The sequence below is a fragment of the Rhinolophus hipposideros genome, assembly GCF_964194185.1.
Source record: "Rhinolophus hipposideros genome assembly, chromosome: 7".
In the NCBI taxonomy this organism is placed as follows: domain Eukaryota; kingdom Metazoa; phylum Chordata; class Mammalia; order Chiroptera; family Rhinolophidae; genus Rhinolophus; species Rhinolophus hipposideros.
Window position 1 is genome coordinate 51,204,870 of NC_138053.1, and position 23,904 is coordinate 51,228,773.

The 23,904-nt window shown below is 40.5% G+C and overlaps 1 protein-coding gene across 4 annotated transcripts in view; it reads right to left on the reverse strand.

Annotated features, from left to right (window-relative positions):
* PDE8B (phosphodiesterase 8B) overlaps positions 1–23,904 on the reverse strand; it is a 239,584-nt gene that overhangs the window by 54,835 nt on the left and 160,845 nt on the right. For all 4 annotated transcript variants that reach the window (XM_081053191.1, XM_081053189.1, XM_081053192.1 and 1 more), the window contains 2 exons: positions 23,043–23,131; positions 20,854–20,914 (listed from right to left, as the gene is read on the reverse strand). In XM_081053191.1, the coding sequence (XP_080909317.1) occupies positions 20,854–20,914; positions 23,043–23,131 (150 nt within the window). The remainder of the gene's footprint in view (positions 1–20,853; positions 20,915–23,042; positions 23,132–23,904) is intronic.

Sequence of the window (23,904 nt, forward strand, 5' to 3'; positions counted from 1 at the left end):
AACACTCCACACACATTACTGCATGACTAATAGGCAGTTGTCCTGGGAGGAGGAGCTGTCATCACCTTCACAGGCAGCAGAGGTCTGAGGCTCTCGCTTTCCCTAAGGAAGACCCAAGGCTCATCTATAGACAATTCACTATCTCACGCTCATAGCATCCTTAGAATCCTACACAGACCCCCTACGTGCCCTGCTGTGACTTCCTTTCATAGCATGTCAAATGCACAGATAAACTTGATGTCATCAACAGATGGAGGCTAGATTGGGGCAGGGAGTACGTGGTATACTTTTCTTCCATTCCATACACACACCAGGATGGCTTTAGACCGGAAGTATGGATTGTCAGAGGAAGTGAGACAAAGAACAGTGGGGCAGTGAGAATCTGAGCCCCAACTTCACCCCCATCTCAATCTCCCCAACTCTACACCACATCAAGGGATCCAGCCAAGCCTAACCATTCTTGCTTCTCCTGCCTCTGGTTACCTTTTTGATTCTGCATAGGAATCTTCTCCCAACAAGAGCAAATTCTATCCTTCCTCAGTCAACACCTACTCCATGAAGTAGTCCCCATTTTCCCAAGTAAGGGTAGCCTTTTCTCATGCGCCTGCTCAGACCATGGACCTCTATTTCCTTTATAACCATATTGCTAACTACTTTGAATCCTGGTTCTGCCACACATGACCTATGTGAAAGTTAGACAGGTTTCTTAACCACTCCAAGCTTCAGTTTCTTCATTTGTAAAATGGGGATCATAATATCTACCTCATGGAGTTGCCGTGAGGATTACAGGAGTAAATATATGAAAAACACTTGCAAAGTAAGGGATACAAAGTGTTCCATACACGATATATCTTATTGTGATTATTCAAACATAAGATCCTTGACAAGCTCCATTGAGCTATTTACTGAGAGAATTCAGTAGCATCAGTGGGAGGTGGGATACAGGGCAGCGGGACACGAGGCTCCCTTGATGAGCTAGAGCCAGTGTGGGAAGTGCTAAATGCCCTCTGTAGGTGAGAGGAGGAGAGAGTGGTTGGGGAAAATCACAGAAGAGAAATGTGACCTGGGTCAGGTAAGCAAGAGTTCTCTAGAAGGACAGGAAGAAGGAAGAGCAGGCTAGACAGATGGAACAGTAACTAAAATGCCCAAAGGCACAAAAAACCTTGTGCCCATGTTTGGAGAACTATAAACAGCTTGGTGTGGCCTGAGCAAAGTGGCAGTGAACAAGGTGGAGAGTAGGCTGAGGCAGGATTGCAGAGTGCTTCTGTGTCCTCCTCAAAGATGCCTGACTATTGCTTTTTGGATGATGATTAGCCACTGGGGAGTCCTTTAGAATGAAAACTGTGGACTGGATGGCGTGCTGGTAAAGATTTAACATCTGCCTCACTGGAAAATGTATTGATATCCATTATCTAAGTTCATTATAAATTTTACTGATAAAAAGCAGAGATTAGTAAATTATGGCACCAGGGTTTTATAAATATCCCTCTTACCTGGTTTTGTAAATATAATTTTATTATAACATAGCCTATCCCATTCATTTACATATCACTTAGGGCTAGCTGGGCAATTGTGGCAGAGATTGCATGGTCTACAATATTTATTACCTGGCCCTTTAAGAAAAAAATGCCAACTTGATGTAAAGGATATGTAGCACACAATTTCTAAATGATATTAAAACATAAAATATTCCTTATCATTAATTCTGTATAGACAATTGATTCCTCCAAAATGCTTTTGTTGACTTTTTGCTGAACTCGTGTATAAGCAGGCTATCTATGGTTGCAACTGATGAATGAGTGGAGTTTCAACACGAATGTGACTTGATATTTTCACTTATATTTAGCAGTGAGATGAAAGTAAAATGACAGATGCATGGGAACTCCACTCATTCATCAATGTGATGAGCAACTGCTTTCTTAAATCACATAATAATAGTTTTTGAATACTGGAAGGATATTTCTTCATTTTTTGTGCTGTTTACAATGAAACTGCCACAGATTTGATGCACATTTAAATTTAGTCCGTATTATTAACATTTTCTCCATCACTTTCTTAAGTCTAGAAAATCAACCAAAAAATAAGTCCTGGCAATTTTTAAGTTCAAGATGGCAACACAGGTGGTTTATGAATGCAACACTTCGAAAAGACACATCAAATCTCCAATTACATACAAAACAATTGCCTCTAAAAGAAATCCAGAAACTAGCTGAGTGTCTTCTACACAACAGGTGAATAAGAAAAACCCACACAAAAGTGGGTAGGAGAGGCTGAGAAACAATCTTTCTATAAACCCCAGTCCCAGTGGGAAAACAGACAATTAAGAAGGAACCCACAATTCCCAGCTTCTCCCTGAGGAGTAAAGTATTTGGACCCCACATCTGGCACCCCAACATGTGAGACTTTCACCTGAGAGATGGCCCCCAAAATCTCTAGCTTTGAAAGCCAATGGAGCTTGCATCCACAAAACCCATAAGGCTATAGGGAAATAATAGACAGTTCTTAAAGGGCTCACAAAGATTCACCATGGCTAACCCGTAGGGCCCAGTACAGAGATAGCAAACTGAAATTCACTCAATCTGTCTGTGAAAGAGGACGATTTCCTTACCTTAAAAGCTTTGGCCAGAGGGGCAGGCTTGTAATACACATATCTAAGTGCCCACTGCAATACTTTTCAGAGACTGGGAAGCGGGCAGATGTTATCTTTGTGATCTCTCTCTGCTCCACCCCCTGTCACTGGTATCTTCCGGAAAGGAGTTTGTGCACATTTATGGTACCTTTGTTTTTGTAGCTGCCATGCAGTGGACACCTTTTGATTGCCTGGTTCTGGTGGCCAGTGTGGCTTATGTTCACAGGTTACACAGGCCTGTACCAAACAGAGAAACTGTTCTGAACAGGCTATCCCCCCCACCCCACAGTGGAGAGGCAGCAGACAGAAACACCCATTTCAGTCTTAGCCTGCAAGAGGTATATTTGTATATTTTAAAAGCTGTTGCCTGAGTGTTTGGCTTCCAATAAGCCTGCATCTAGGTTCTGACAAGGCCTCCTCACTGGGACACTGACAGGTCTTTGCACACCCTCAACTACTGAAAAACACTAAGAAAAAAGTAGGCTACCTGGACAATAACAAAGTTATGAGAGACAACCAAGAGCTAGGGCAGGGTGAAAAGATAAGGTTCACCTCTTATAGGAGACCACGCCATCAAGACTGGGAGGAGAAGATGTTTTATCTAATGCATAGAACCAAACAAAGAGAGTCAAGAAAAAATTAAGAAACAAAGGAATATGTTCTAAATGAAAAAACAAGATAAAACATCAGAAAAATATCTTAATTAAATGAAGGTAAGTGATTTGCATGACAAAGAGTTCAAAATAATAGTTATAAATATGACCATTAAGGTCAACCAATAATGCATGAAAAAAGTGAGAATTTCAACAAAGAGAGAATATTTTAAAAGTTCCAAACAGAAATCAGAGCTGAAGAATATATAATATAATAAACAAACTGAATAATTTAGTAGAAGGATTCAACAGCAGATTAGATGAAGCAAGATCAGCAAACTTGAAGACAGGGCATTGGAATTCATCCACTCAGCAGCAAAAAGAAAAAGAATTTGAAAAAAGAGTGAAGATAATTTAAGAGACTCATGAGACAACATAGAGTAGACCAATATTCACATTATAGGGATGCCAGAAGGTAAAGAGAAAGAGGCAGAAAGTCATTTGAAAAAATAAGGGCTAAAAGCTTCCCTAACCTAGGGAAGAAAACAGACATCCAGATCCAGGAAATCCAGAAAGTTCTAAATAAGATGAATCCAAACAGACCCATACCAAAACACATTATAACTACATTGTCAATAGTTAAATACAAGGACAGAATCTTAACGCAGTAAGAGAAAAAAACAACTTGTTATGTATAAAGAAACCCCCTTAAAAATGAGATTGTTCAGCAGAAACTTTGCAGGCCAAAAGGGAGTAGCATGACATGTTCAAAGTGCTGAAAGGAAAAAAAAAAGATCAACCTAGAAGCCTCTACCGAGCAAAGCTGTCCTTCAGAAGTGACCTAAAGAGAGCAACAGATAGCAATATGATAATAATAGGGGACTTTAATATTCCACTGTCATCAATGAATAAATCATCTAGACAAAAAATCAATAAGGAAATTTTGGACTTAAACAACACATTAGGCCAGATGAACTTAACACACATTCCATCCAAAAGCAGCAGAATACACATTATTTTCAAGTGCACATGGAACATTCTCCAGAAGAGATCACATGTTAGGCAACAAAACAAGTCTCAATAAATTTAAGCAAAACAATTCTTAACACATTTAAAAAGATTGAAATCATATGAAGCATATTTTCCGAACACAATGGTATGGTATGAAAGTAGAAATCAACTACAAGAAGAAAACTGGAGAATTCACAAATATGTGGAGATTAAACAACATGTTCCTGAACAAGCCATAGATCAAAGAAAAAAGGGGGAATTTAAAAATATTTTGAGACAAATGAAAATGAAAATACAACATACTAAACCTTATGGGATGCAGCAAAAGCACTTCTAAGAGGAAAGCTCATCGTGATAAACACCTACATTATGAAACAAGAAAGATTTTAAATAAACAACCTCACTTTACACCTCAAGGAACTAGAAAAATAACAACAAACTATGCCCAAAGTTAGCTGAAGGAAGGAAATAAAAATCAGAGCAGAAATAAATGAAACATAGACTAAAAAGATAATAGAAAAGATCAATGAAACTAAGAGCTGGTTTTTGAAAAATGAAACAGACAAACCTTTATCCATACTCACCAACAAAAGAAAGAAGACTCAGATAAATAATATCAGAAAAGAAAGAAAAGATAGTACAACTACACTACAGAAACACAAAGGATCATAAGAGACTAATATAAACAATTATAAGATAAAAATTTGGACAATGTAGAAGAAATGGATCAATTTCTAGAAACATACAACTACAAAGACTTAATCATGAAGAAATATAATATCTGAACATACCAATTACTAGTGAGGAGATTGAACCAGTAATCAAAAACCTCATAACAGAGAAATCCCAGGACCAGACAGCTTCACTGGTAAATACTAGCAAATATTTAAAGAAAAAATAATGTCAACCCTCAAACTCTTCCAAAAAATTGAAGAGAAGAGAATACTCCAAAATTCATTTACAAGACCAGCTTTACTGTGATACCAAAACCAGACAAGGATACTACAAGAAAAGAAAACTACAGGCCAACATCCTTGACGAACTCCTCTACAGATGCAAAACTCCTCAACAAGGTTTTATCAAACCAAATTCAACAGCATATTAAAGGGATCATATACCATGATCAAATGAGATTTATCCCTGGGATGCAAGAATGGTACAACATTCACAAATGAATCAATGTGATACATCACATTAACAAAATGATGTATAAAATCATAGGATCGTCTCAACGGATGCAGAAAAAGCATTTGACAAAATTCAATACGCATTCACGATAAAAACTCTTAATAAATTTTCATGAAGATGGCTCCAAAAGCAAAGAAGGAAGGCCCTGTCCTTCTCAAAGCTGAAACCAAGCAAAGGCTTTGAAGGTTAAGAAAGCAGTGCTGAAAAGTGTCCACAGCCCCACACATAAAAGAAGACTTGCATGTCAGCCACTTTCTGGCAGCCCAAGACGCTGCGGCTCCAAAGGCAACTCAAATAACCTCGGAAGAGCACCTCCAGGAGAAACAATTTTGACCACTACGCCATCATCAAGTTCCCCTGACCGCCGAGTTGGCCATGAAGAAGATAGAAGACAATAACACTCTAGTATTCATTGTGGATGTCAATTCTAACAAGCACCACATCAAACAGGCTGTGGAGAAGCTCTGTGACATTGACGTGGCAAGGTCAATACTCCGATCAAGCCTGAAAAAAAGAATAAGGCATATGTATGACTGGCTCCAAACTATGATGTTTTGTATGTTGCCAACAAAATTAGGAACATCTAAACTGAATCCAGCAGGCTACTTCCAAATATAAATTTTCTCACCATAAAAATAATGCAACAAAGAGGGTATAGAGGAAATATACCTCAATATGACAAAGGCTATATGTGACAAACTCACAACTAATATCATACGCAATGGTGAAAAATTGAAGGGTTTTCCTTTGTGATTGGGAACAAGCTAAGTGTGTCCACTCACGTCACTTTTATTCAATGTAGTACTGAAAGTCCTAGCCAGAGCAATCAGGCAAGAAAAAGAAATAATAGGCATTCGAATTGGAAAGAAAGAAGTAAAACCATCTCTATGTGCAGATGACATGATTTATACCATGTTTCTCCAGAAATAAGACCTAGCCGGACCATCAACTCTAATGCGTCTTTTGGAGCAAAAATTAATATAAGACCCGGTCTTATTTTAATGTAATATAAGACCGGGTCTTATATAATATAATATAAGACTGGGTATAATATAATATAATACTGGGTCTTATATTAATTTTTGCTCCAAAAGATACTTTAGAGCTGATGGTTTGGCTAGGTCTTATTTTCAAGGAAATATGGTATACAGAAAACTGTGACTCCACCAAAAACCTTTTAGAACTAATAAATTCAGTAAAGTTGCAGGACACGATATCAATACACAAAAATCTATTGCATTTTTATACACTAAAGATGAACTATCAGAAAGAGAAAATAAGAAAATCCCACTTACCATTGTATCAAAAATAATAAAAAACCTAGGAATAAATTTAACCAAGGAAGTGAAAGACTTATACACTGAAATCTATAAGACATTAATGAAAGAAATTGAGGGAGATGCAGATAAATGAAAAGATAGCCCATTCTCATGAATTGAAAGAATAGTGTTAAAATGTCCACATTATCTAAAGAAATCTACAGATTCAATGCAATTCCTATGAAAATTCCAATGGCATTTTTTACAGGATAAAACAAATCCTAAAATTTGTGTGGAACCACAAAAGACCCTGAATAGCCAAAGTAATCTTGAGTAAAGAGAACAAAGCTGGAGGCATCAAATTTCCCTATTTCAAACTATATTACAAAGTATTCCAAACAGTATAGTTTTGACATAAAAACAAACACATAGCTCAATGGTATAGAATAGAGAGTCCACGAATAAACCCACATATATATGGTCAATTTGTGTATGATTAAGGAGCCAAAAATATACAATGGGAAAAGGACAGTCTCTTCAACAAATGGTGCTGGGAAAACTGGACAGCCACATGCAAAAGAATGAAACTGGACGATTATCGTACACTAGACACAAAAATCGACTCAAAGTGGATTAAAAGACTTGTAAGGCCTGCAACCATAAAACTCCTAGAAGAAAACATAGGAAAGAAGCTCCTTGACATTGATGATATTTTGGATTTGACACCCAAAGCATAGACAACAAAGGCAAAAATAAACAAGTGGAACTACATCAAACTAAAAAGTTTCTGCACAGCAAAAAAACCATCAATAAAATGGAAAGGCTGTCTATGGAATGAGAGAAAATATTTGCAAATCATATGTTTAAGACAGGGTGAATATCCAAAATATATGAAAAATTCATATTACTTGGCATAAAATCCCAAATCATCCAATTAATAAAAGGGCAGAGGATCCGAACATATTTCCAAAGACACACAGATGGCCAACAGGTACACCAAAAAGATGCTCAACATCACTAATCATCAGGGAAATGGAAATCAAAACCACAATGAGATATCACCTCACACCTGTTAGAATGGAAGTTATCAAAAAGACAAGAAATAACAAGTGTTGGAGAGAATGTAGGTAACCCTCATGCACTGTTGGTGGGAATATAAATTGGTACAGCCTCTATGGAAAACAATATGGAGATTCCTCAAAAAGTGAAAATAGAACTATGTATGATACAGAAATTCCACTTCTGGGTATTCATCTGAAGAAAACGAAAATACTAACTCAGAAAGATATATGAGGTCAGACAATTAAGTTTGCAAACTCATCCTAGAAAAAGTGCTACATACCTCATTGCGGAATATCACTATGGTCACTTTTGAAGTACTCCTCTTGGGAAGCTATGCACTGATGCCAGCAACTAGTCCACCCTTCAAAGCAATTTTGGAACTCTTGTTTTCTGGAATGGCCATCAGAGCTGTCGTCGTATTACTCTTGATGTCCTGAACGTCATCAAAATGCTTCTTTTCGATATTACCTTTATCTTCGGGTAAAGAAAGAAGCTACTGGGAGCCATATGAGTAGGGAGGGTGTTCCAATACAGTTATTTGTTTACTGGCTAAAAACTCCCTCACAGACAGTGCCATGTAAGCTGGTCCATTATCGTGATGCAAGTGCCATGAATTGTTGGCGAAAAGTTCAGGTCGTCTAACTTTTTCACACAGCTTTTTCAGCACTTGCAAATAGTAAACTTGGTTAACTGTTTGTCCAGTTGGTTACAAATTCATAATGAATAATCCCTCTATTTTCAAAAAAGGTTAGCAACATCATTGCACCAAGTTCGTGAATCTAATTGTCAGACCTCATATACAATGGAATATTATTCAGCCATAAAGATACAAAGAAGGAAATCTTGCCTTTTGTTACAACATAACTGGACCTCGAGGTCATTATACTAAATACAATATACTAAATACACTAAAAGTCAGACAGAGAAAGAAAAATACAATATTATCTCACTTACATGTGGACTATAAAACAAAGCAAAACACCAAGTTCATAGATACACAGAACAGATTGGTAATTGCCAGAGCTTTGGTGGTGAAATGTGTGAAGGGGGTCAAAAGATACACACTTCCAGTTATCAGATAAATAACTTGTGGGGATGTAATGTACAGCACGGTGACTAAGTTAACAATGCTGTATTGTATATTTGACAGTTGCTAAGAGAGTAGATCTTAAATGACTTTATCACCAGGAAAAAATGTCTAACTGTGTGGTGATGAATGTTAACTTACTGTGGAGATCATTTTGCAATGTATACACATATCAAATCATTATGTTGTACACCCACAACTAATACAATGTCGTATGTCAATTATATATAAAAAAAAATCTGAGCCAATGTAGATATATTGTGATTTAGATTAAGTCAGAAATATGGATCAAAATTTTTTTTTGATCCTTATAATCTATATCTTCTCTGATCATATTTTTAACAATGAATACCTCTATTCAGAATTTGCCATGGGTTTATGATGTTACAATGTGAATTTCAAGACATAAACAGCTAACATACACATAAATATAAATTAAACGTTGTTTAGTCGGGGGGGCAGTTTTCCGTTTATTGCTTGTTTTTACTACAGTGGTATCAAGAGCACTTAAAATAATAAATATGTTTTGTTTTTTATAAAAGTTATTTGTAGAATTTGCTGGTTTCCTTGGTATAAAGATACTCCCAGCGTGGCTGTTTGAAGCAACCAACGTGATGTCACTGAACGGGGACGTGGGAAGACACACACTGTAGCACAACTTTATATGATATTTCCACCACACAGATAAAACAAATGTAAATAACCTCAAGAGCCTAGATAACAGTAAAATGTAGTAACAAACTTAAGAAGCGATGGGTCTTGAGTACATATTACCTATTTAAAATTTTTATTTAATTGCATGTGTCTATAATTTAATTTTACTAATGGTCGCTTTAACAACTGGCTCACAAAATTCCAGAAAATTAAACTATCAGCTGTCCTGAGCCTGCATGAGCTGGTGCCAACACACCACTACATGAAGCAGAGAGAGCAAGCAGTTAGTTAGGAAGCTAGTGCAGGATAGCGAGGTCCGCATGGGATGAAGTAGGAGTCGGGGGAGAAAAGGGCAGGAGGTTAAGAGTTGTTAGGAAGACACAGTCTTTAGAACTGAGTGACGTTAAGGTTGCAGGGGACTCAGAAAAGCAAGGGTGTTGAGGTGGTTCCCAGGTTTGGAGTCGGGGGTGACTAAATGGAGGGGGAGTCCCATCAGGGAAGCCAAGGATTTCAGCAGAAGGAGATGTGGAGAGAAATATGGTGACCTCAGCCTCATCCATCCTTGTGTCTCCCACTGGACGCACGGATGCTCACTGAATGGGTGGATGAATGCTCAGCGTAGGCCGAGCACACGCCCCAAACTGAAGAGTTCTCAAAGTGAAGTGAATTAATTCCTTCTGAGGAGTCAGTCACCAACTGTTGCTCTGGAAAAAGGAAAATCTCCAGATAGGTCTAATACCCATAAATTGCATAAAAATTGGTAAATAAGTAAAACTTGAACATGTCAGGTCTAAGGCAATATGTAAATCTCCTGGGCCTAATTATTATAAGTCTCTACAATAAGCAGAATTTTACAATAGTCTGAATGACTAAAAATCATACAAAAATGCAGGCTTTCAAATTTTAGCCAACTTTCTGGGGGAAAAAAACCTCTCCTTCACCCTAAGGCCCACGCACTCTCCCCTGTTTAAGTCCTGGTTGTTTTCAACGTGTCTGTTTACTGTCCACTACCAAAGCTATCTTACTTTTTTTTATGTCCAATTAGCTTTTCCTCATGTTTTGGCCTCCGGTATTGAGGCTCCCGAATGGGTCCTGCCGGTGGGAGCGAGCTGAGCTGTGGCTGGTGAGCAGGCGTGAATGGTTTCATACAGAGGCAAACTTGATTTCTGGCTCAGACTAATAGCCTCTTCCCCCCTGTTTTTCCCATCCTCCACCTGCTACCTGTCCCCACCACTCACTAAAGCCTTACAAACGCCTACTGACGTGGCAGAGAGGACAGGGCAAAGGAACCATGCAGGAAGGACAATTCCCGAGGCGCTGCCCTACTGGCCACAAGGGCCGAGTTTCTCTCACAGGTTGGAGGGCACCAGTGTCTACCTGAAACGAGCAGCCTCCCGGCCTACCATGCTCAGTGTAGTTGCACATGCCCAGAATGTTCTCAGTTTACCCTCCCCCTTGTCAGCCAGGTGACTGCCTCTCAGCTTCAGACCCCAGGGGCTTCAGGAAGCCTGTCCGGATTGGCTTCCACTATGACAGCCACCACCAAAGCCAGGCAGGAAGTTGTGTCTCTCTCCTGGGAGCCAAGACTTTCCCACACACGTAATCCTATTGCTAGATTCTCAGTGTCCCTGCCTGTCCCTTGCCCCTGCTGTGAGCTCCTTCACGTCTGTACCCTGAGACACACAGCAGGTACTCCACTCACGTCTACTCAGGGTTTGGCTGTTCAAATGTGGTTTCTCAGGGAGAAAAATATGGTTTTGCAATATCAGAGGCCTTTCTTTAAATAGCTTCGTGTAAATATGTACTAAAGCTAAATGGAAAAATTTTGTTTACTTAGTGGCTTTACCAAATATATCAAATATTTGGGGCACCTACTATGAGTAGAGTACCTACGTACAAACTAAACTCAGTATCATGGTAATATATTCATCACATAAAATACCTTTCTAAATGTGAACAGCTTCTCTGAGGGATAATTGAGATCATGTTTTTAGTTGCAGTATCCTTATTTTTGCCAACTTCCTTTTAAGAAGTCATACTTGGACATGTGCCTTGGGAGAATACAGCAAATATTCTTTGTAGCAGCACCTGAAACATACATTGGCCACATACAGATCAAAACTCTACATGTAATAATAATAATTTGGGGCTAGACAGAGCCACATCTTTAATTCCCTATGCCTTCCAAAGGTTCTCGTATTAGGGAGTAAAAAGTAGTTTTCAAAATAATTTCCTGACGTCTACTAAACATGCACAGTGGGTTTCTGCCCCAAGCTGAAAACTCACCCAACTCAGTGCATGATTAATGGTCCCATGGGCGATGCACACAAGAAGTGTCACTGTCACCTCGTAGGTGGGCAGAGACATAGGTGGCAGGTTCGGGAAGATTTGCTGGAGTGAGGAGAAGCTGGGCGGAGGACTGAAGGATGAGGAAGTTGCAAAGGGTCCATCCCATTGAAAAACATGCGACAGATCTCAAGTACTGGGAACTTAGGACACAGTTAAAACCTGTTTTTGTCACTAAGGATTAGCAACGAACAGAAACCAGCAAGCAAGTCTCTGTGCTTTTCTCTCCTCATTCCCTGCTACCAGCCACTGTCTTCTCTCAGTTTTACGGAGAAAACCATAGATATTGGGCCGTCTTAGTTATCAAGACCCTGTTCTGCCATATGCTAGAGGACAAGTCCCCCAAATCATGAACGAGCCTATCAGCCCAGCCTCCTGCCAGGAAGGAAAGGATTAGGGGGACAGAACTTGGCAGATGTAAGGAGAGTTAGAGGCCTGGGGCAGTCAATGGCAAGGACACACCCAGTAGAAGGCCAGTGTGGGGGTAGGGAACTGGCATGGGCCGTGGGGGCAGTGGGCAGAAACCTGTCCGAGGCGTGGTACCTGGGCTCCCTGCTGTCTAGAGAGTGCGAGTTAGCTTTCTGCTGCAGATTGGGAACTAATGAAAGGTGCCCCCAACATTTCCCCAAACGAAAGTGTTCCCTAAAGGTCTGTTTAAATGCCCATCACAACGTCTTTCTTATCTCAGTAAGTCTGCAGCTGATTCACTGGCAGAAACTAGACTATGTGCACAGCTTGTTGGGCTCTGTATCGTCTGTGAAAGGGTGTGAGGGGCTTGGATTCAGGGTAAGATTTGACAGGGGAGGGACGGGCTAGAGCAGCTCTGTCCAATAGAAGTACTGTGTGAGCCACAAGAGCAAACCACATATACAACTTTAAATTTTCTAATAGCTACATTAAAAAGTAAAAAACAAAAACAGAAAAACAAAACCCAGGAGAAATTAACCTTAATATTTTCAACACAATATGTGTAAGATGTTACCATTTCAATATGTAATGAATATGAGACTGAGATTTTTAATGAGATAATTTGCTTTTTTTTTCATTCTCAGTCCCTGAAATCTAGCATGTGGTTTCGACTTAGCCCACATCTCAATTTGACAGCCACATTTCAGTACTGGGGCAGAGGTGGGGGTCCTCCACAATTCTATGTCAGGGTCCTCATACCTGGGAGGGCAGAAGTGAAAATCTTTTCTGACTATGTTTAACCCAGAACAGATCCTGCTCATCAACAAATGACCTGCGTTTTCACTATCAGAATCTCGATGCCATTCATCTTGTCCGGTGGCTTGTAAACTTCAGAGTGAATGAATCATGTGGAGGGCTGATGAAAACAGGTTTTCCAGGTCCACCCCTGGAGTTTCTGATTCTGTAGGTCTGACTTCGCAATTCTAACAAATTCCCTGGCTGCTGCTGCTCCAGGGAACCGCACCTGGAGAACACCAATCTGGTTTAACATCTGGCCAATGAGTACCTTCCCTAAGCAGCCTGTTCTCCTGAGTGCTCAGTCTACTTCTATGTGATTACCTCCCCTGGTGGTAACCTTACATCTGCTAGGGTTATCAACTCTGGTCAACGCTAATTCTTTCCTATATTGAGCCTAATTTGATCCTTTGAAACCGCCTATTGCTTTTGCCTTCAGGGCCTAATTCCTCCTTCCCCATACAAAGCCTTCTCAAAACTAAAGACCTGTTTTCTCCCTCTTCTTACTCCCTGATATTCTATACCCTTTGTATTTTGTTTTAGGCACTTCTGACAGGCTTAGTCTTACGCATTATTATTACAGTAAAGTTCAATATTTTCTTAATCTTTACAACAATTTTAAGATTAAATACCATGTTTCCCTGAAAATAAGACCTAGCCAGACAATCAGCGCTAATGCACCTTTTGGAGCAAAAACTAATATAAGACCCAGTATTATATTATATATTATATTATGCTATATTATATTACATAAGACCTGGTTTTATGTTATATTATATTACATAAGACCTGCTATTATATTATATTACATTACATTACATTACATTATATTATATTATACCTGATCTTACGTTATATTATATTATATAAGAACAGGTATTGTGTTATATTACATTATATTATGTTATGTTATATTATATAAGACCTGGTCTTATAGTAAAATAAGACAGAGTCTTATATTAATTTTTGCTCCAAAAGACGCATTAGAGCTGATTGTCCATCTAGGTCTCATTTTTGGGGAAACACAGTAGCTTACTATAAAAAAATGAGAAGGAACCCTGAAAGTTTATCTCAAAGCAAGATTTCATCATTGCAAACTTGGGCAATTCAGCACCCATTTCTGCCTGTATTATCCCCAAATAGTGACATATGTCAAAGTGCTTTTAAAGCAGTCATTTCCAAATGCCTATCCCCAGACTGATGTCAGGCTATGACAATGCTTTTATCAGTCTACAGCGGAAGAGAAGTTTTTCCACCAAGCCAAACTTAAATAGCTATTCTTCATTCAGAGAATGTGTTTTTCCTACATTTTTCCATGGTTGAATCAATCTTTCTGTCATGAAATGAGGGTGACAAGGTGGTCAATAGAATTCCCAAGGCAGGGATTCTGTTTGCAAACTCTGGAAACCTCTGTGCAAAATCCAGGTCAGATTGGTCTTCTTCTGCTCTTGATCAGCCATTGTCTTGGAACCTCGAGCAGCCAGAAAACAGACTGCTTCCTCTGAGCCTGGCCATGGGCTTTCTCCTTTCTCCTAACCCTGTGGAACAGAGAATCTTTTCTGGAGCCACTCATTAGGTGGGCCGAGCTTCCTAAACCATAAGAAAACCACTTCCTCTTCCTGGACATGAGAGACCTGCACCTCTCTGAGGCTTCCCCATGGCTTGTACGTCATTGCTCCATGAGAAGGGGGACCAAGTGATACCCTCCACATTGCCAACTGCAGCCCTACTCTCTTGTCAGCTGGCTTCCCATACTGCGTCCCAGGGCTCCAAGCCCACCACTGGCACATGGGCTTTCGGAAGTGCAGTGCTCCCCCACATTCTCACGGGCAAGGCTTGGAGGAGAAAGTGAGAAGGGGGATGTACTGTAATTGGGCTGAAGGTGGACACTGTAGGTGCGACAGTGGGAAGGCTCCTGTGCTTTGCCTGGACCAGCTTAGGAGGAACTGGTGTAAAGTCAGGATCTCAGAAGCCTCCCTTTCCCTGAATGTGTCAGACTCCAGGATCAGATCACTGAAATTCCAGTCTGAGTCATGCATTTGGATTTGGACCTCATGAAAAGGCAATAGCTGCAGGAAAACTAGGTCCTGTCAGCTCTGAACCAGGGTGCAGGGGTTGGCATGAAGGCAAAGGGTGCCCAAAGAAGTGTGTGTATGCATGGAGAGTGGGGGTTCTGGGAGTGTCTATGTAGACCGGTCCTAGCCTAAGAAAGTGGGTAATCCAAGAAAGAAAATTATCTTCTAGAAATGAGGTCAGCAAACTTTTTCTGGAAAGGGCCAGGCAGTAAATATTTTAGGCTTTGCCAGCCATGTGGTCTCCTCTGTAACTGTAGTTACATAGCCACACCACTACATAACGAAGGAGTGTGGCTGTATTTCAATCAAACTTTACTTACAAAACAGGCCACATTTGGCCTGTAGATTGTAGATTGTTGCCTCTTGTCCTAGATGACACCTAAAGAAACCGTAGCCAGTCTCTGTGGGCCCTGTGTTTTGTGCTTCTCTGGGGCTTGATTAGCACCTACTCATACTGTGCTCTAGAAATGTATCCTGTTTATCTGTCTGTGGCCTCTATGGCTTCTGGGGCAGAGACTCTGTGTCCCTGGTGGCAACACAGAACAGGTGTTGAATACACATTTAGGGATAAAGTGTGTGTGTGGTGAAGGGGGAGGTGATGTTTACAGCAGAGAAACCTCACTGAGTATTTCCAGCCTCTTGGCAAAGAGCTACAGGGTTCGCATAAGAAAAGCGATCTTTGCTGATGACAAGTTTCACCAGAGACAGCAGCCTGGCTTACAATTTCATTCCTCGTTAAAATGCAAACCCCTGGACAAATTCTGACGTCAGGGCTAAACCCCAGAAAGCAGCGCCACTGGAACCGCCTGCAAACAGGCTGCTCCCACCCTCTGGGGAGCCCTTCCCATCACAAACCCATCACCATTCACTTCAGACTCCTTCGATGAGGAGGAAAAACACTGCAGCTAGCCAAAGATATAAAAATTCTTTGTTATTGCAAAATCTAAGTGTCTCTTTAGGCCCATGTAGCACTATTACGTGACGTCAATGGCTCAGGGTATCTGAGCTCTGCGCTTCCACTATTCTCAGAACAGCAGTAAAAACGTTTCTATTTAGAGCCTCAGAAAAGAAGAGGTGGTCCCTTCATTCTGCATCTCTAAGTACTGTGCTAAGGGCTAGCTTGCTTTCCCTGTGAAGCAGGAAGAGTTTACAGGTGACAAGAGGCCAGAACCTAGACATTCGATTCCATTTAAGTTAACCAACAGCCTGAGGGACTACTATGTGCCAGGCAGCATGGGCACACAAAGACAGGCACATCCCAATGACCCCACTGGAGAGGAGAGAGCAGTTGGGCACTCAAATAGCCATGATATGGTGAGGGTAATACACAGCAAATAAGGTACTTTGGGAGCTTGAGGAAGAAAAAGGGACTTGATGTTTCTTGGGCTGGACCATCAAGGCCTGGTAGAATTTGGGTATATGGAATTGCAGGGAGACTGGTTATAGGGAGATTGGGGGTCCCATTCATTAAGTGAGAAAAAGAAGAAGGAGGAGTAAGGCTAGGTTGGCGAGGGAAGGTTGTGCTTTTTTGGACATGAACTGTGCTTGGCTCATTTCTGGCATGAGCGTGAATGAGCCCAAGTGGGCCTGCATTTTGTACTACGGCTTCACAGACCATACACGTTGGTTTGTGCTGCCTGGGACAAGTATTTGTCTCTAAAGAGCCATCAGGATTTCCTCTGCCTCTCCCTCTGCCCGTGTCACCTCCCACATAATCTCATTCTTCCTCCTGGGATGTCTAAACTTGCTGTTGAGAGAATTGTTTTCCTATAAAAGTCAATTTCCTTCTTTTCCCAGAGGTCTCCAAGGACTTGCCTCTCTGTGTGGCTTTATAGTATTAAGTGAAAATTTCCTGATTCCTGATAAAATTCTGTGCTGAAGGAGGCATTTTATGTTGAACTAAATCTTATGAACAAGGACATGATTGCTTTGGCTATTCTGGGATATTTTGCTGAATGAATCTTGAAAAAGAAGACCAAAGCTGGAGGCATTGCACTTGCTGATTTCAATCTATATTACAAAGCTATAGAATCAAAACAATATAGCAATGGCATAAAACAGACACAAAGATCAATGGAACAAAATAGAGAGCCCAGAAATAAACCATGTATAGGAGGTGTGATCAAACAATATGGGGAATGTTTAAATAAAAAAAAATTTATTCCAGTAAAAACCCATTGCCATTAATCCCCCTCAAGATACTACCACTCACTTCAGACACACTTATCCCATTGTTCTTGCCACTTCCTGAAGTAGTTCTGGAAGTCCTCTTTCATGAGTGTCTTTAGTTGAGCTGTCGTGGCTGCCTTGATGTCCTGAATTGATTCAAAACGTTTATCTTTCATGGTCATTTTGACTTTGGGGAAAAGCCAGAAGTCACACAGTGCCAGATCTGCTGAATAAGGTGGATGAGGGCACACCATAATGTTTTTATCTGACTAAAATTGCCATGTCAGAAGTGATGTGTGACACAGAGCCTTTCCATTGTGATCACAAAGATATGTTGAATGCTGCTGCCCAGTGCCATCCATTGGTAAGGCAGGATCTTCAATCTATGGGAAGCGGCGCATGTCGAACCTTAGAACAGTGTGTGACAAGTTTCAACTTGTGCAGTGCAGTCAGTCGGGTGTGAGCTATGGTTGAGAGACTTGTGTTGTGAAGTGTGCCATAAATCATCCTCCATCATGACAATGCTCCATGTCACACATCGCTTCTGGTATATGTCAATTTCTGTCAAAAAAAAATATTACGGTGTGTCCTCATCTACCTTGTTCACCGGATCTGGCACGGTACGACTTCTGGCTCTTCCCCAAAGTCAAAATGACTCAGGACATCAAGGCAGCCACGACAGCACAACAAAGACACTCATGAAAGAGGATTTCCAGAACTGCTTCAGAAAGTGGCAAGAACAATGGGATACATGTGTTCGAAGCGAGGGGGGAGTATTTTGAAAGAGGTTAATGGCAATGTGTCTTTTACTGTAATAAATTTTTTAATTTAAACATTCACTGTATTGTTTGGTCACACCTCATATATGGTCAATTAATTTATGACAAAGGAGCCAAGAATATATAACGGGTCTCTTCAGTAAATGATATTGGGAAAACTGGACAGCCATATACAAAAGAATGAAACTAAACCACTATCTTACACCATACATAAAAATCAACTCAAAATGGATTAAGCACTTGAACTTAAGACCTGAAACCATAAAACTCCTAGAAGAAAACATAGGAAAGCAGCTCTATGACATTGGTCTTGCTGATGATTTTTTGGGTGTGACAGCCAAAGCACAGGCAATGAAAGCAAAAATAAACAGGTGAGACTACATCAAACTAAAAAGCTTCTGCACAGCAGAGGAAACCATCAACAAAATGAAAAGACAACCTACCAAATGGCAAAACATATTTGCAAATCATGTATCTGGTAAGGGGTTAGTATCCAAAATATATGAAGAACTTATACAACTCAATAGCAAAAACCAAACAATCCGATTAAACAATGGGAAGAGAATCTGAATAAAGTTGACACCTGAACAACGTAGAGGTTAAGGGTGGCACCACTTGCACAGTAAAAAATTTGAGTGTAAATTAACTTAGGCCCCCACATATGCGGATTCCCAGTCAGGGATCAAAATTATGAGACATTTTTCCAAGGAAGACATTCAAATGGCCAACAGGTATGCGAAAAGGTGCTCCACATCACTAATCAACAGGGAAAAGAAAATGAAAACCACATGAAGTATCAACTCTTAGAATGGTATCAACCTCTTAGAATGGCTGCTATCAAAAGACAAGAAATAACAAGTATTGGCGAGGATGTGGAGAAAAAGGAACTCTCATGCACTGTTGGTGGCAGTGTAAATTGGTGCAGCCACTATGGAAAACGATATGGAGATTCCTCAAAAAGTTAAAAATAGAAAAACTACCATATGATCCAGAAATTCCACTTCTGGGTATTTATACAAGGCAATAAAAACACCAACTAGAAAAGATATATCCACCCCTGTTCATTGCAGCATTATTTACAATAGCATAGACATGGAAATAACCTAAGTGTCCATCAACATTAGAATGGATAAAGAAAATGTGGCATATGTGTATGTGTGTGTGTAGACACACACCTATATGTACACACACAGTAAGTCCTCACTTAACATCGTTAATAGGTTCTGTGACTTTAAGCAAAACAATGTACAACACCACTTTTACCACAGGCTAATTGATACAAACAAGGGTTAAGTTCCTACTGTATCTCATCAACATTATAATGAAACAACATTGAACAAAGCAACATTATTTGATGACCTGCTATATAATCAAATATTATTCTGCTGTTAAGAAAAAAGGAAGTCTTGCCATTTGCTACAACATGGATGGACACTGAAGCCATTACCCTAAGTGAAATGAATCTGACAGAGAAAGACAAATACTATATAACTAATTTGTGTAATCTTAAAAAACAAACAAACAAACAAAAAAACCACACACACCAAAAAAAACCAAACTCATAGACAGAGAACAGATTGGTCATTTCCAGAGGTGGGGGGTAGGTGAAATGGGTGAAGACTATGAAAAGGTACACACTTCCAGTTATCAGATAAATAAATTGTGGGGATGTAATGCAGAGCACGGTGACTATAGTGAACAATACTGTATTGTATATTTCAAAATTGCTGAGAGAGTAGATCTACAAAGTTCTCATCACAGGAAAAAAATTTGAACCTACGTGTGATGATGAATGTGAATGCGGTGATCATTTTGCAACATACTCTAACATCCACAGACACCTTCAATGGACTGAGACACCAACTACATGTACACATACAGTAAGTCCTCACTTAACACCTCTCACTGCATGGCTCACGGCACTCAGTCCCACTCCCCATTCGGAAGCCGCCTTCTCAAGAAGCCCAGGCATCTTTGGGTCCTGTCGTCCCTCAGTTCATTTCTTTGTTTGGTGAGGCTTCACCTTCTGATCCCACACTTGACAAGTCTCTGACATGTTCCACTAAGATGGATTATGACTCAAAGCTCTTCATATCTTTTAGAGATATTGTCCCTTCGTTTAAAATCCTCATCTAAGTCAAAAGCCATATTTTGGATGTTTTCAAAAATAGATAATTGGTAATTATGTTTGTTGAGTACTTTTAAATCAACAAACTTTAAAGCAGGAAGTGCAAATACATATAATCCAGTATTAAAACTATAAATCAAAAAGAATACTGATACCAGTGTTGCTCTCTATGACAAAACTCTCTAAAAAGGTTTTTAAATATAGCAACTTATTAAAATTCTGTTACTTCAGAAGACAACGCTTACATTATTGTTCTACATGATGTAATGATAAAAAAATCACAGTACTAATTTGGAATGAGTCTTGCTTTTGATACAAATCTGTAGGAGTGAAATGTTCAAATGCATATATACTTTTTGTTTGCTTGAGAAATTAAGATAGAAAAACAGAACATTTTTTATTTGGAGGAAGAATTTTATGCTCCCATAAAATATATTAGTTTCGAGTTGCACAGCCACAAGCTAAATCATATCTGATATGCTTTACTAAGACAGTAGCACAGGCTGGCAGGGGAATTTTTGTTTTATTTGTCAAAGGAGCCTAATTTTGTTACAAACCTTCTTAATTGGCAACAACAATAAGACATGGAGAAAGACAAGCAGAGAACAGTGGTGAGAATGTAACGCATGGTCAAGCAGACAAAGCAAGTGAAGCAAACGGAATACCGTACCTGCTTATTATTGTCAGTGGCACAACACAGTTTCTTGAGGGAGACAAAATGCCTAATTTTCCTAATAATATAAATAATCAGTTATTAGTGAGTAAGATATGAGATAATTCAACAAATTAGCAAATGAAAACATCAACAGAAACTCCAGGGTCTATTCTAGGGCAGATTTAAAATTCAGATGAAACCCAATCGACAGAAAATGCATTTTCACACGCAGCCCACATGTGCCTTCCGAAACTGGGCTTCCCTTTTAATCACAGCCAGCTCGGAAACACTTTGCTAATGGGTATTTCATTTTTTACCGTCTCTTGAAGCTTGGCTCCTCAATATCTTTCAGTGATAGGATGAAATACTACTCCAGACAAAATTGGCTTTAATTCTGCTGATGCTTATAATTTTATAGCTTATATAAAAAGCAAAAGACTCATCTGGACAATGACCAAATTTCATAGCTGCTATTTTTATATTTAACATTCCGTATTATTTTACAGTATGGTCATCATAACGATTGCATTTTTCAGATGGCAGAAAAAAAGCCTCTTACTTTAAGGTCATGGCCAGAATCCCACAACAGCCTGTGGTCTTGCTCATTACCACAAAGGAGACCAGGAAAAGACTATAGGTGCCTCAGCGCTGCACAAAATTCAGCTCAAGGTAGATTTTCTACTGAGAGTGAAGCCAGGAATTCCAGAGGCCTATGGTAGATTGTATAGTAATGAGTCTCCTCCCTGTGTTTTGTCTCTCTTTGGCTCTGTCTTTCTCTCTTTGGTTCAGTGTTCTCTGGAGGATGCTGAGCAGAGCATAGAAAATTCTGGTTATCCTGTAATGAGCTTCACCGAACAGGAAGAGGTAAAATTCCCCTACTTTTAATAAGAATTTCCTCTGATAGCTCACCGCCTGCAACTGGGTGTGGGGGAGTGGGCATAACACTGTGTCTAGGCAAAAGAACGTCTCTCTCTTATCTGTAAAATCTGAACGATCAGAAAAATTCATTCCGAGACATTACCCAGAAATAGTGTGTCTCCTCTGCCTTGGTTACCTAATAATTCTGGTCACACACACAAAGTGAATCTTAGCGTAAATTTTCTGAGAAGATGGTCTAAGGATGATAACAGCAGGCCAGTCATTGTGGCCTCTGAGCACTAACCACTGATGGGAATGGCCACGCTGAGGCCCCTGCGCTCAGGGGAAGGGTCTGGGAGGCGTCTCTCTAGGCTCATAACCCTCGGTCAGGGCCTGCCAGTGCCCCCCTCCCCCCGACTGAAGCACAGTGGCAGGAAATACAAGATGGTGGTCTCTGCACTGAGGGGGAACAATTTCAAAACTAACCAAAATAAGTAAAATTGGAGGAGAAACAACCTACAGACACTTTGCTGACTTGATGGAATGTCTCATTTTCTGACCACGCAACAATTTGCAAGGAACCTGGGTAGTCATAAGAATCACAGGCAGGACTCTCCTCTTCTGGCTATTGGCATAACTGCCACATTTTCCAAAACTTCACACAACAGCATGCATCCCTTATAAACCCGTACTATGAAGCTGGTGTTGACCTTCAGGGTGGTTTACAAAGGCTCCTCAGTGTTGTACTGTTTTGGCTTCATAAACCTTCCCACAAAACTTAACTGGGAGAAGGAAAAGGGATTACATGTTTGCCTTATCTCTCCACAAATGACTAGGCTTTTCTGATAATCCAAGATTAAATGGAATCAGATCACCTCTACTTTCGATCAGAAACACCTTTCTCTCCATAACCATGACATCCAGGGCTCTCTCCCCTTTGTGGAGCGAGCGCCAAGCTGGCCTGGAGAGAGCCAGCCCAGAGCTGATACCTCAAGGAGAAAAGGTCGGCTCCCAGTTGCTTTGTTGTCATTGTGATGAAGGGGGAAGGCCTAGAAACTGAGCTCCTTCAGAGAGCAGTGGGGAAAATGGAACCACTGACAGTCAGGTGGAGGTGGGCAGTTGGGGTGATGTTTCATAAAGCCCATACTCAGGAGAAGAGAGTGGGAAGGAAAGTAACATGTGGGGGTTGTTGCTGGCTACATGAATGTATATACTTGGTATATACTATAAAGTGCAACCCAACGCTACTTTAATTGTGGGTCTAATGCTTACGCTGGTTTTTCAATATGCACATCCAATGCTTACATGGGCCCTTCAACTAAGAGAGTTCAAGAATTTGCTCTTACCCTCCTTGGCCAATCACTGGGGTGATCTTCACATGCTGTTGGATGCTGTCCCCAGATTTCCGTCTGGCATAGTAAATCCCCTGCCACTCCTACATGGACAAAGAGAGATGTTAAAATCCTTCTGTGACAGCTGAGGTCTGCTCCTTCAGTGCGTCTTATCAAGTTGAGCAATCAAGTTCCCACATGCTTTTGTTACATTCCACAAAACACCACTTGATTGTTACACCCGCTCACTACGTAGGGCTCAAGGTCACAATGCACAAAGACCACAAGACCAATATGTCCATCCCCAGGCTGCCCCTTCGAGGTCTCAGGACACTTGACCAGTGTGTGGAATTCCTGCTTTCAGTCCTATGGGTGTCGTGGCACCAGGTCAAGGAATTCTTCTGAGGTCTTTCTCAAAACCTTCACAACAACCTGAGAGCTTGATATTATCATCCTTAATTTACAGATGGGTAAACTGAGGCTTAGAGATTCTAACTTATTTGCCCACATTAAAAAGCGGAGGATGTGGTTATAAATTCGTACCTTTTCACTCACCTAGGAGCCCCGTCATCTTTCTATTATCCTATGGGGCCTCCAGCCAAGAGTTCTGAGGGTTAGTCTGGCTCCTGGCAGTTTCCAGAAGAGGCAAAGGGAAGTGTGAAGATTCCTGCTCTCTCTGGACCCTGGGGGACTGGCTGGATGAAGAGCCTGGTGTCCTCAACGGGGAGCCTGCGGCACCTCCACAGTGGCTGAGAGGGGGTGCTTAAACCAGAACCTGAGCCTTTTCTCTGCAGCCTTTTCCTACCCTCTCCCACACCAGGTGGCTAACTGGTATGCAGACTGGGGTCACCAGATGTGTGGCAGTATTCTTTGGCTG